This window comes from Notothenia coriiceps, unplaced genomic scaffold, assembly GCF_000735185.1.
Source record: "Notothenia coriiceps isolate Sejong01 unplaced genomic scaffold, NC01 NC01_scaffold00034566, whole genome shotgun sequence".
Lineage (NCBI taxonomy): Eukaryota > Metazoa > Chordata > Actinopteri > Perciformes > Nototheniidae > Notothenia > Notothenia coriiceps.
Genome location: NW_011367267.1, coordinates 60,128 through 74,300, shown reverse-complemented (window position 1 = coordinate 74,300; position 14,173 = coordinate 60,128). Strand labels below are relative to the sequence as shown.

The 14,173-nt window shown below is 39.6% G+C and overlaps 1 protein-coding gene across 1 annotated transcript; it reads left to right on the top strand.

Moving 5' to 3' along the window:
* The first annotated feature begins 3,923 nt into the window (after positions 1–3,923).
* On the top strand, positions 3,924–13,235 carry LOC104962367 (glyceraldehyde-3-phosphate dehydrogenase-like). The gene is made up of 12 exons (XM_010790809.1): positions 3,924–4,017; positions 4,333–4,381; positions 8,803–8,902; positions 9,274–9,383; positions 9,482–9,572; positions 9,991–10,106; positions 10,316–10,397; positions 10,984–11,135; positions 11,755–11,833; positions 12,126–12,209; positions 12,669–12,766; positions 12,863–13,235. Exons 2-12 carry the CDS (start codon positions 4,359–4,361, stop codon positions 12,930–12,932), a joined length of 1,005 nt encoding a protein of 334 aa, XP_010789111.1. The 5' UTR covers positions 3,924–4,017; positions 4,333–4,358; the 3' UTR covers positions 12,933–13,235.
* Positions 13,236–14,173: the final 938 nt, after the last annotated feature.

The following is a 14,173-nucleotide window of genomic DNA, read 5'->3' as shown; positions in this document are numbered from 1 at the left end:
ATTCAGAGTTGAGATATCTCAAAGAAAATATAACGTGATCATTTTCAGGAGACATACCATATCTTCTGCCAAGACACTGTGCTCACACAATGTTTGGAGAGGTGCAATCCAACATAAAAATGAATGATAGGATTGAGAATAAGTGTGATGCTCTCTCAAAACCAAATGGAATCTTCTTAACCAGGTGTTTATATTGTGTAGTCCAAGAATACATGTGAGCATATGAATGTATCAAATACAAATTAAAAGGATACTGGGGGAAATAAGGTGCGTTACAATCATAAATATAAATCTGCTTCTTCAATGTATCTTTTCATATCAATAGACAAATGCTGACAATGTAGGCATTATTGCTCAAAAAATAGCTAAACAGTCTGAATAAAGAGGCAGTACGTTATAGTTTTCCAACACTACAATTATTGAGTTAGGAAAGGTCATGACATTTGTTCAGTTTTGTGTGCAAGTCCTGGAATACCAGACAATATTACACTCTCTACGAAAAGTAGGGCAGCACAGTTTCACATAAAATAAGTTCAAACACGAGAGGAGTTAATCACAATTGGCAGTGAAAAATCGAATGGAGAGCAACAGTAAAAAAAAGGTGTATGAGAGTAGGAAATACGGGTCTCCCTGGTGGAAGAGCTTTGACTTCACCCGAGAGAATCATGAACATGTTAGAGCCAGAAAACAACCTGTTCACACAATCTGAGCGGCAGAAACAAACATATCAGACAGGAGAGGCCGAGACCTGAATTACTAACCAGCTGTGTAACCACTGGGGTTGTCATAGCAACCAGGTTTAGAGACCGCATGGCGGTTGTGGATCATGGGAGCTAGAACTTGTATAAACTGTAGGTGTGCTGAAAATAAACGCACATTTACTTTAACTTGTGTATTGTTATTCAAACATTCAAACTAACCTTAAGGCACATCTTGTTTTACAGACGGTCTCGCCCCTGACAATGTTAACCTTTGACCCCGACCTGCGATGCCTGGCTTAGCGTGTCGTCCTGCCAAATGTCGAACCCCCTGACATATTGATGCCATATGAAGAGAGCTCAGGGTCAGTGCATGAGAAGGTTGGATGTAATATTTATAGGCTGACCTTTACTTCACCCTGCGGCGACTAGTCTTAAAGAACTGCATGTTCATCTGCCCAGAGCATTGTGGGAACTCAACATTTCTCAGGTTTGAATCCCACCTATGACTCATGTTGCCCATTGTCCCAAGTGTAAGGGTCACTCTTGGACTCATATTGGATTAAGAGGTAAATTAGACTTTTGTTTGATTATTTTCTCAAAACCAACAATGAATGTATCCTACTAACAAATAGTGTATACACAGTGCTCTGTTGTTGTCAGTAAACTATTAAAAAACACAACAATGAGCCACACTGTTGCACTTGGAAATATTACCCAAAACATATAAACACATGCTTATTCAAACTCAATTCCAAATTCCAAAAATATAGGGACAAGATGTTGTAGGGTTCGAAAATAAAAAATGTGTAAATAAAATGTTATATTCATTTTCAGTAAAAGCCACTAAGTTTGTAGATGAGAGCCACAGACAGGAAGTCACAAAATAGTGAGGGACAGACTACGACACTGATTGCTTTTGTGTTTTTATGGAAAATTGCTGACTGTCAGATAATAACAACAGCTAGTTCATATCATACTTTTAAATTGACCGACCATGCCCTTGTACATCTGTACCTGAGCAAATGCCAAATTAAAAGACTTGAATGTTTATTATGTTTTTTGCCACAAAAGGCGTGGCATCGTGAAACAGGTTCAAAATAGCATAATAAGCACTTTATGTAAAGAACACAATCACAGCTATATGAAAATCCAATCCTAACACAGGAGACACTTTTAACCGTAACCAGTAGACTGGGTTGGTAATCCCTGAGGAAAAGGACTGGAGAGATGACTTGCACCGACTTGAAGGGCCAAGAGGTAATGAGAGTGCACATGTTTCATGATGGACAATGGATGTGTTTTTTCTGCATACGGCTGGGATTGATAAGCAAAGGTTATTTGTCATATTGCCATTGACACTCTTCCAATCTATACTTGTCAGTTGGGCCCGGTCATGTTGCTTAATTAATAAACTGCCCTGCCTACACCATAAATAACAGACTAGACAGATGTTGCTACATTGTGTTCCAACAGCACATCGACAGAGTATAATGGATGTGAATTTTGATCTGTGAGAATCTAGGCCTGCAGTCTGATTATCCAAGAATAGACTTAGATAGTCTCTGTGCAGGATACACAGGAGAGTTCAGAAATCAGGCTATCAATCAACATCACAACATTTGTCCTCGTCTCTTTTTGGTTCGGTTGAATAAAAATGAATGACATCCTTGTTTACGGAGTGTTAGGTTTCGCATGGATTTGGCGATTTATGAGGCTAAACGTGGATGTCTTATAAATGATGTTGTAATACAGTATTCAACCAAATAGCAATGTTAGCATCGACCTCTGGAAATGTTTTGACCTTAACTTGTTTATCAGGATTAAAAAAGAGTGACAGTATATACTTTCTCATATAAATGTTTTATGTTCATTGTTATTCTTTTCTGCTACTTCAGGACTTTTTGCTACATGACCAAACATAAATATGCTGATTATGATTTAATCCATTTTATTGCAAAAACGTGCAGCTGCAGGGGAGTGCAGTGTTTGCTCTAAGTGCTCCTTGATTACAACACTCAGAGCCTGAGCTTCATGGAAAGATCACCCAGCAGGCCTACAGCTATCACAGAAACACAAGAAACACACAGCAGAAAGTGACAAATGATATTCAAAACTACTTTATATCACTCGTACTTTCATAGATAAGTAGGTCATTCATTACTTTTAATACCAATGTTATCTGCTTATCAGAATTCTTTATTGATTTCCTAATGATTACTTTTTTTGTTCTTTGTGGGGACTTACAAATTAGTTTTTGCAATGCGCAACTATAACAACAACTTAAATAAACAAATAACAAAAACAATTTGAAACGAGTTCTCAGCTGAAACAGATTTTTGCTTCCCAATTCCAGAGATGAGTCTAATGATTTGAGTAGGCCTACTAAATAAAATGTACTGCTAGGGACTAAATAATGTCCACCCCTAGTTATCTTGTGAAGCTTTAGTAAATTATACAGGTGTAAATAGGACTGTTGGCAGAGAAAGCTACATGACATAATGGGATAAAACCATAAGGCATCTTGACATTTCCTATCCACCTCCCCAGTGTGCTGTGGTTCACGTAGCAGTGGCTCCACAGCATCACATGACTATTGGTGTCAAACACTGAACATGAGATAGGTGGGAGGGGGGTGGCGGGGGGCTTGAGTGGTGGTCTGGTTTTGGACTGAGTACCAGTACAAAGATTAGATACAGTGGAAGCATCAGACAGACTTCAAACTAATGAATGCTCAAGTGCCAATAGCTTCTATTTCTTAATCAATGGGACTACATTAAATCGGGTTCTTGCATGTACATTGATGACGCTAAAGCGATGTAAAATAGTACTACTATGATATGTAAATACGTTTATTTTGTAGGTTAGTTAGTTGGGTTAGTCTTTTTTGACATATGTACCTGTTGCATTGTTTTTTATATTACACAATGACCTGAAATCAACCCCTAGGTACTGTGTGGTAGGCCGTTGTCGCTGAGCAACTGTGCATCTCCTCCGCTGGAACTACTTTTATTTGCGGAGGTTTGATTTTTATTAAAATAGGCCGTTATAAAACATCCAGTCGAAATAAAAGTGGTTTTACCGGAGTTCAAATGGGTTTGGTACTGTTGTATCACTCATAGACGGCGCATTAACCTCTGTAAACTTCTTGTCTCGTGGTTTAAATAAATTATTTGACAGGCAGCTGCATGGGACCTTGAAATTGTGAGGGGGGCGTGCCCGGCCGCGCGCCGCGGAGATAAATTCGGGGGACACCTCGGCTCGTCCCCCGCTCTCTCTCCCCCCTGAGGACTGACAGACTGAGGTGCCTTCACAAACGGTACATTTACCTCTTCTCGTTTCCAGTTTGAATTAAGTTGTCAACACTTTTGAATTATGAGAGTTAAGCTGTAATTTTGATGTGACACACTGTCAAAAAACGGACATTTCTGGGACCTCATTTTATAATTGCTGTCATTTGGTTTTCTAACTCGTCTGCATGTTGCTTCTATAACTTTTAAATAGCTTAAAAGTTCGAAGTATTTGTCAAGTAGTGCAATACGTTTTCTGTATTACTTTTTGCAGTTTTGCATGATGCCCAGTTTTGTGTTGCTTTTGAAGAAAAATGCATTAAATGTGTCTATTTACCTTTCAGTGACGACTAAGACCATATCAGACAAAATGGTGAAGATTGGAATCAATGGGTGAGTTAGTGTTTTTAGATTTTAGTCGCTATCATCATTTGCAAAACATTATCTCATTATTTGTCACCGTCTCCACTGGCATGCATTAGTCTCCAGAAAACAACAACAATCACTGAGTGCAGTATAATTTGTATGGCTCTGGAAAACCTAAAATGGGATGGTAAATAAGCAGATCTGTAAGGAGGAGTATTTGCAAACAAATAAGGTGGCTTTTATTAATAAATGTACATGAAATAGGACAAGAATGCAGATAAGTAATAGGAAAATAACTTTCATAAATGTAACTTGATAAGGGGCAATGACCTTTTAAGCTGCAGGTTATGGTCTCCTGCAGTGTGTCTGATGTTTGCTGAAATGCTGCAGCATACACAACCTCTCCGGTTTATTGGACATTATTAATTAACAGGCTTGTTATTTTTCTTAGCTGCGTTTCTATTCAGAGCAGTGTGATAAGAGGGCAAGTGACAACCCTTCATTTCCTAAATCACTCATATAATAAGCATCCAGTTGCTGGCAGTATAAAGGTCTTCCATCCTCAGGACCCCGACACTGTTTCTGAGACCCTCGAATTATGATCTGTGCTGAGAGATTGTATTTTAATTAAAAGAGCATAATAGAGTCAGTTGAAAAGAGGATTAAATCATATACAATTATTTTTCTCTTAAAGATTAAGTCATTTATTATTTGGGCATCTTATAAAGAACATGTCAATTAATGACATCACGTACAATATATACATGACATGCCAAACAACAGCGCAGTATTATAACTTTAGAAACTTATATTATATTAAATGTAATAAATGAACAGTGAAATGAAAAGTGATGTTATTCGCCCTTTATGTGAGACTCCTTCTCTGACTGGTCAGAGCTCTGGACAGGACCCGTCTATTCTCTGGTTATTTATAGTCGGGGTGGTGTTGTGTTGTCACGGTTGTCGTCCCCTCTTCTTCCACACCCCCCGTCAGACCCCCTCCGATCCCCCCTCTGTCTGTGCTGCTGCCCTCCTCAGCTGTCACATTCCTTTTTATTCTCCACTCGTCTATTTTTAACCCTCTAACCTTTCCGCTGAAGTTCAGGGATCATCCGGCCGGAGGTTTATAGGCGCTGCTCACTCTTTGAGATCTCCAGTTAAACATTGCCTCCTCCTCCTCCTCCTCCTCTGTGAAGCAGCTGCTGTGGAGCTGCAGGAGATTTAGCTCCTTGATTCTAGCCATCTCTGAGCCTCAGAAACTGAAGATGGGCTCCGGTCCATTTTGGCCTTGTGGCTGCATGGTGGCTTCCAAAACTAACCAAGGGAAGCTCTAGTGTCCACTGGCCCTTTCCCCTCATGTCCATTCTTCCTGTGAAGGAAGGCAGACATGTAAATTAATCGCATGGGGTTTACTCCCTTGAATAGACATTTAATCTGGCTGTTAGAAGTACTCCTGCTGCTGCCCTTGAGCAAGGAAGCACTATAGTTGAACCCATGGCCCTGCACTGTGGCGTTCCACTGCTACTAAATAGTTATTATGGTTCAAAAACAGAGGAAACCATTTTTTTAAGTCCAGTTCAAAGCAGTTATATTGTGTATTGTCATTCAATTACCAGATATGTCCGACTTTTGGAAATAAACTGATCAGACTGTGAGAGTGCAAACTTCTCCTTAGATAAATCATCAAACCGAAGAAAAACAGTCGCTTCAGTTTGAAGTTAAATGCATGTTTTTCTTTAATCGGCAATCCCCTTTTTTCACCTTTCTCCAGATAACTCTCACAGCCTTACTATGGTATTTAGTAGAACTCAAGAACAATTCGTTTTCCTGACAAGGAGAAGATAAAGTCAATGATAACATATTATAGTAAGCACACAAATGCAGACAATAATCCAAGATTATTTGGATAAAAAAGGTCCATTAAAGATTGCAAATATCCAGAATTGATTCCAAAAATGAAAATAGAATTGTAATAATACTCCCACCATCAGTGACAACCTTGTTACTGGAAACTCTTTGAACTCCCCGGTGCACCTCTCTAGTTCAGATAGAGACTGTTATTTTGGAGTATGTGATTGTCTGAGTCTTAGAGTTAAGTTTCAATCTGTCGCATGATTACTTACAGTAATGTGACTCCTGAGTGCTGGAGCCATGTGACCTTACATAACAGGGCTCAGTCTGAACATGTGAAGCAGAGACTGTGTACCACACTGTGGAGGCACTTGTTATCCCCACTGCCCCCTGTGAGTGCCATTGAGCAAGGCTCTAACCCCCCTTACTACTTCCCCCTACTATCAGCTTGATTATTATACATAGACACTTGCTGCTACACCAAATAGTCTCGTATGCTGTTATTGGGACACATTGGGCTGCAGCTAGCAATGATTACAGTAATCGGATAAAAAGAAATACTTAAACAAAGCCTATGACTTTTAATAATCAGGTTATTATAAGTTGATTGACGAATAGTTATTGCCCTATAACGACACAATGACTTCTGGTACCGTCAGACAGATGTGCACGTAGTGGAGTTGCAGGGCGTTTGCTAGAATTTCCTAATCAGCCAATACAGAATCTAGCTTTTTTTTTTTTTATGTAATCCAGTTATGAATTAGTTATTTGCTTACATTTGCATATTGTTAAGTGAGGTTTGTTCCACCTGGAAGGTTTTTTCAGTAACGAGAATAAATGTAACTAAAGGAAAGTGCCGCAGCCTCGCCCCTTTGCTCTTACAGTATAAAGGTCAAACCGTATGTTAATATCAGATTTCCATCATGTAGTTTTACGCACAAACAACTATTACCAGCTGAACTTTACTGTTTGTGTGGCAACTCTGCTCTCTGGACATAAATTCACTTGTATTCCTTTATTAGCATTAAACTAAGCACAGGTTGAGCTTGGTCAGTCAGACAGTAGAATCAAAACCAAATGGCAGCATCTCCATACTAAGTGGCCATTGATAGTCAGATGGAGGTTGTATACATGCTTTTTTGTATTAAAGGTCCCATGACAGCGAGACACCGCTGTCTCGCAGACCCCACGCAGCAACCAGGAAACGACACCAGTAACCCAGCTCACACTGTCCGCTCCTCGAGCCTCAAAGGGCGGAGCAGCGACCCCCCGCAACGTCCCGCCAACACGGCACCCAGACCCCACGCAGCACTCTCATCTGTTTGACATTACTGGTGTCATTTTCTGGCTGCTAACAAACGCCATTGTAAAACATAATCACTGATGTTCCGCTGTAACGGTGGTGGACTCATCAGAACAGAGTGGGCGAGCTGACCAATCAGAGCACAGTGGGCTCACAGGGAGGGGGGGGCAGGAGCTCCAACAAGCCGTGTAGGACAGAGAGAGAATACACATACTATACAGAGATGCTGTATGAGAAACCAATGTGAGTTTGGAAAATTGAACAATGTAAATCTATTCTATTAGACCTCAACAATGGAATTATGATCAGTAGAAATGGCCATGACATGGGCCCTTTACATTACATTACATTACATTGCAGTCCTTTAACATTAGGACTGTGTCATGTCTTCCTTTTTACATCCCTTAAACATCACCTGCCTTCAGGCACTACATTGCGTTACTCATCACATGTTCCCTTAAGCCACAGTGCACTTGGACAGTTCTCCTGCAGTGCATTTCTATTTAACTGCTAATATGTGACCTTTAAAATTCATTCAGTGTCTGGGAGTTAACATCGCCCTTCTCCACACATCCTCCTCCTCCTCCTCTCTCCTCCAGCGAGATGAAAGGAAGAAATTCCTCCTCTCACGCTCTTTTAGATGATCACTCATTATGAGAGCCCCGCTGTTATCTCTTTCTTCCAGTGAAGTGGTTAATATGAAACTGTGTCCTAACATCCTCTGCTCTCTGGTTTCAGTCCCCTCGCTGTTTGACATGCTGTGACGGCAGCCATATTAGGCGTAAACAGGCTTTCATTTGCCGGTGCCAACCATTGTTATCTTCAGTCAAGGTTGGCAGGCCTTGTATGGCCCTGCTGTCCTCCACTGTCACTCTTAAGTTAGTCTTTCAGTGCCACCTTCTGGTTGGCCAGAGGCAATGTGGTATGAGACCTATGGAGCAGTCTTGCACAAAAGCTGCTCTAAATAAAAACAAAACATAAAAGAGGTTTCGAAATTATTCGATTTGGACGCGTCAAGATTGGCCTGAGGGATTTGAACTATTTTAAGAAAACTATAATAACATTAAAAAATAATAATAAATATAGTAAAATAAAATATAGCAGTATTTACATTGAAATAGAATGTAATAAAATATGTGCAGTAATAAAATATGTGCATTTGCTTAAGAGATTTTTGTGATATATAATCTTGTTTTATTTATCCATTCTTCATGACCTGTTGACCTTACAGTCAAATAAAAGGGTTTTCCTCTTGCTGCCATTTTGCTAAGTTTTCCCTTCTCTACCTCTTTAGATTTGGACGTATCGGCCGTCTGGTGACCCGCGCCGCCGCCACTGGAGGCAAGGTGGAGGTCGTGGCCATCAACGACCCCTTCATCGATCTGGAGTACATGGTGAGAAGACCACCTGTACTCCATTTTCCTCCTGACAGTTTGTCATGATCATTTTTGTATTTCTCAAAGCCTTCCAAAGTCCACTCAGGGTCAAGTATAGTTTCGGGGACCGAGTTTAGTCAGAAATTCATATTTGGGTAATAAGAGGTTACAAAACAATGGGCTTTTAAAGCATTAAGAAAAGACAGAGGGCTAGTACAAAGGTTTGAAAGCCTACCTGTGGAGAAGCTACATGTTACAACTACACTTCAGACCCTGCTTTTAAAAAAAACGTTATATATATATTTTTTTTAAATACTGTTGGTCTTTTCCTGTTAGAATCAGGTGTTCATAGCTTTGGTTTTAAATGTTCCTCTTCTATCTGCCTGCAGGTCTACATGTTCAAGTACGACTCCACCCACGGAGTGTGGAAGCACGGAGAGGTGAAGGCAGACGGCGGCAAGCTGGTCATCGGCAACATGAGCATCATGGTCTTCCACGAGTACGCACACTGTTAGATTTACATTTCTTTCAGCGTTCTCCCTATGAGTGTGTGACCAGCACAGTCTAACCTTTCCAATGGGTGATCTATTTACACAGGAGGGACCCCGCCAACATCAAGTGGAGCGATGCTGGGGCTGACTATGTTGTGGAGTCCACCGGTGTGTTCACCACCATCGAAAAAGCATCTGTAAGTTTACCATCTGCCTCCCACTTATTTCACTGGGAGACGGTTATAAGGACAGGAAGTTACAGCGAGAATGTTTTAAATAGTTGAGAATGGACAAAAAAATGATACAAATGTATTTTCATCTGTTTGTATATCAATAGAGTAACAAACATTATGCTGTTTTGGCCTGCAACGCCAGTTTTATATATATATTTTTTTTTCAGTCTCTTCTTGTATTTCAATAGTGTAAACTGTAGAAGGTGACATACACTTCATTTACAGTCAAATGTTTCATTCTATAGCATGCAGGGAATTACAAATGACTGTTTTATAGAAATTATGATAACTTTTTAAGCTACATCATTTCTAGTCTTAATTCAAATGAAATAAATGTTATAACATTTTTCCTTTGACCTCTGACCTCTTTTGTGTTCCTTAGGCTCACCTGGCCGGCGGTGCTAAGAGGGTGGTGATCTCCGCTCCCAGTGCCGACGCTCCCATGTTCGTCATGGGCGTCAACCACGAGAAGTACGATAACTCCATGAAGGTTGTCAGGTGAGTCTCCACCTTTCTTACACATTATCCTAGTTCTAATCGAAGCTTTCATTTATATTTCTGACCTCAAATGAGGACTTTAGATGCTCTGCCAATGAGACACAAAAGTCAAACCAAGCTCATCTCCTAAAATAAGCTCTGAGTGTATGTGCAGTAATACCTTAACTTTGTGTCGTTGGTTAAATGTAGTCTCCTTCTTGTTTCCATAGCAACGCCTCCTGCACAACCAACTGCCTGGCTCCCGTCGCCAAGGTCATCCACGATAACTTCGGCATCGTTGAGGGTCTCATGGTAAACAGCTCAGACATTCTAATTGAATACAATCTGTTATTGATGAGCACTTAAGGATGAATGGAAAATAGTTTGAAAATTACATTTGAAGATATCTGGTCACAGTTTGAACTAAGTATTTAAAACATAAAACTGACTGTTTTTGTAATGACTTTATGTATTCCTTTTTTTAAATGATTTTCTAATTGTATAGCCCTTACTTAGAAATGCTCATTTCCAAGTAAGGGCTATACAATTATAAAACAAAGTTCTCGTAGCGCAAAGTGATGTTCTGTGATAGGATTACTTGGTGTAAGCTGCAGCCAAAAAGCCAAGGAAAACACAACATGTTTTGCCTTTAAAAAGCTGAAACTAGCAAACTTTTTTTTAAATTAAATCATCATCACAGTGTTTTATTAACCAATATTTTTCTGGGAAATTGTATTTCCTAGAAGAGCCAAAATGTTTAGACTAGCTTCTTTCCACAGCTAAAACTCACTAACTTGAGGATTTCTTAGATCACTGTTAAGAGTATCGGTAAAATGTTGTTGTTTAATAGCTTGTAGCTAGGAAGTTAAAAATGCTTCCCTCTGCTCCCTCTCCTCAGAGCACAGTCCACGCCATCACGGCCACACAGAAAACCGTAGACGGCCCCTCCGGTAAGCTGTGGAGGGACGGGCGCGGCGCCTCTCAGAACATCATCCCCGCCTCCACCGGGGCCGCCAAGGCCGTGGGCAAGGTCATCCCCGACCTCAACGGGTACGAGCAACTTTTAAATCATTTTATATAGGGTTGTGACCAGGGTTATCACTGTTAACTGAAACTAAATAATGAAGACATCCTTGAAGAAAAACTACAACTAAACTGATGCTCCCAAACTCCCTTGCTAAGTGAATCTAAGCTACGAAGAAATTGAAACATCCAAACAAAAATAATTGAAAATAGAGAACAATTAAAACTTTGGTTGTGACTTTAGGAAACAGCCGTCAACCAGGAGGACATTTAATGTATGTATGTATGTATGTATGTATGTATGTATGTATGTATGTATGTATGTATGTATGTATGTATGTATGTATGTATGTATGTGAGCTACACGATGATCCCATTGATAAAAAGTGGCAGGTCCCCACACTCTAGAAATATTTCATAAAAGTAGGCAGCACATGCAAAAACGGTTTGCATTGAGGCTGATCATATACTGTATGGGACGGACCAGAATTAAGTGTTGACATTTTCTAGCTGAGTTCGACTTTTCACCTTCCTTTGGAGGAGATCATCAAGGAGACGTCACCAAGGGGAATAAAACAATAATACACAATAATCTGTTTTGATGTTTTTACTTTATGTCTGATTGTTGACAGTCCTGTTTTTACAGCAAAATCACCGGTATGGCTTTCCGTGTCCCCACCCCCAACGTCTCCGTCGTTGATCTGACTGTCCGTCTGGAGAAGCCCGTAAGTATCTTCTAACTTGTATTAAATATAAAGGTTTAACCAAGTGGCTGCTTAACTTTGGAACCAATATACAGATGAAAACATTAGTTTTCAGCTATTAACTAGATCCCACATCTTTATTTTTGACTGTACGTTTGGGGTCGGAGAGGAAGAAAACTTGAGCTCAACCATCCACTGAATTTCCATACATTTTTATTCATAACACTCTGTAGCATTGAGGCATAATTATGTTACTTAGACTTAAAGCTTTAAAACCTTTAGTTTAAATTAATCAAAATATCTCGCCCTTCAGGCCAAGTACGACGACATCAAGAAGGTGATGAAGGCCGCTGCTGAGGGACCCATGAAGGGAATTCTGGGATACACAGAGGACCAGGTACGGATAAATGTCTACATTGACGTCTTTGGGTTCAAGAAAAGCGCTATAGAAATAAAATGTATTATTATTATTATTATTACATATTCTCTTACTATGTTTAATTATAGACGTGTCTGAACATAACAAGTCTAATGCAATTTGTATGGGTGTGTGTATAGCAATACAAAATCCACTAGATGTCAGCATACAGTATCTATTCCGCTACGATATGGTCTCAACTTAATTAAGAACTCATAAGGTATATTTAAAGTAAAAAGAAAACTATTTATAATCCATAAAGCCAGATCTGCAGATATTTGTAATGACTTATTCATCCCTATGTTGCTGCACGGCCTGCCTTGTGCCACTTTTATCCAGGACCAGAAATGACATACTGATGAGTTTATGTCCGACACAAATCTGTATTTACTGTCCCCCTGCATGTATAAACATTTGTGTTCATCTCTTTCTGCTCAGGTTGTGTCCACAGACTTCAACGGCGACACTCGTTCCTCCATCTTTGATGCTGGCGCCGGCATTGCACTGAATGAGCACTTTGTTAAGCTGGTTTCATGGTGAGTTAAAACACACCAAAAATAGGACATGATTCTCCATTCATAAATATTCTATAATATATGCAACTTCAATCTCTGCTCACTGTTTGTCTGCAGGTACGACAATGAGTTTGCATACAGCAGCCGTGTGTGTGACCTGGTCCTGCACATGTTCTCCAAGGAGTAAAGTCCTGTCAGGAGTCACGACTCGTAGTTTCCTTCCCATGATTCCCTCATGCTTCACCTATGCAGTACCTGGATGTTGTGTCACCTGCCCAAGGAGCAAACATCTTCCTCAACAAACGTCTAGATGATAATATAAATAATAATATTCATAGATTTTTATATGATAAAGTTGCCTCTGCTCTGTCCAGCAGTGAAGTCTGCACTAAGCAGTGTTTGTGGAGAGGATTTTCCATCACTGAACTGTATTGTACTGAATGGTCTTGTTGCACTTGACACGATAATAAAGTCCTCAGTTTGTGAAAGAGTTTTTTGTAGAGTGCATCTCTCTCTCTAGACATATGTTTATTTGTAATTATTGTAATAAATAAAAATCAGTGGGCTATTTTAAAATCCCCATCCAGGACCCTAAAGCTGTTAATCTAGTGCCCAGACAAATGACTTTGAGTTTGGTGCAGAATACAAAATTAATAATTTCTGGGATGGCGGCAAAAATCTAGTCAGGAAGGCAGAAGGAGAGTTAGGAGAAAGACATACAGGAAGTGTAGTTTTCTGGGGCGACATGTCACTCTTGATCATTTTATATAAATAATGTGTCTCACTTATTTACCTCTGACAATTGATAATGACAGTCTCACCCCTCCTCAGACTATGAGGGTGGTTTACACGTCATTTTAAATTCATACATTTGTATTGCAACAAATAGATTTGTATCTGGAAATGTCTATAGTCCTATATGTTGTATAAAGGGTAGCCTCGTGTAAAATTAAATTAAAAAACATTTTGACATGTTAAATCAAAGATTTAAATGTCCAATTTCCTGGGTTTACAAAAAAGTTAATTGCTTTCCTTTCATTGCCTGTAGTCGATTTTAGCCAAACTTAATTTAAAGAAGTAGCTGTTAAAAACAATTTTAATCCAGGATCTTACAGCTTTTTAGTTGGAGCTGTTGATACCGGCCCAGGCAAGTGCCATTGAGTTTATTTCAGAATATCCAATTAGTATTAGGGATAAATATAATCAGCTGGCCAGTGGCAACGATGCAAAGAGGCGGAGGAGTGGAGGGTTACTGGGTAAAAAGGGAAACAGGGAGGAACACCTCCAATGTCTGACAACTGAAATAACTTATTGTCACAAAAGCCCAGAAAGTTAATGAGTCAGAACCATTTTCATATTTCTTTTGATAACCTTTTTCAAATGTATTGGCTGTTAAACGTAAAAAGGATACATTTCATTGTTGCAATA

Bases quoted from the DNA above. Each gene is read 5' to 3' on its own strand.
- LOC104962367 (XM_010790809.1), top strand. From the start codon at position 4,359: ATGGTGAAGATTGGAATCAATGG. The intron at 11,136-11,754 runs GTACGAGCAACT...CTGTTTTTACAG, and splicing joins GTCATCCCCGACCTCAACGG to CAAAATCACCGGTATGGCTT. The intron at 12,767-12,862 runs GTGAGTTAAAAC...GTTTGTCTGCAG, and splicing joins TTTGTTAAGCTGGTTTCATG to GTACGACAATGAGTTTGCAT.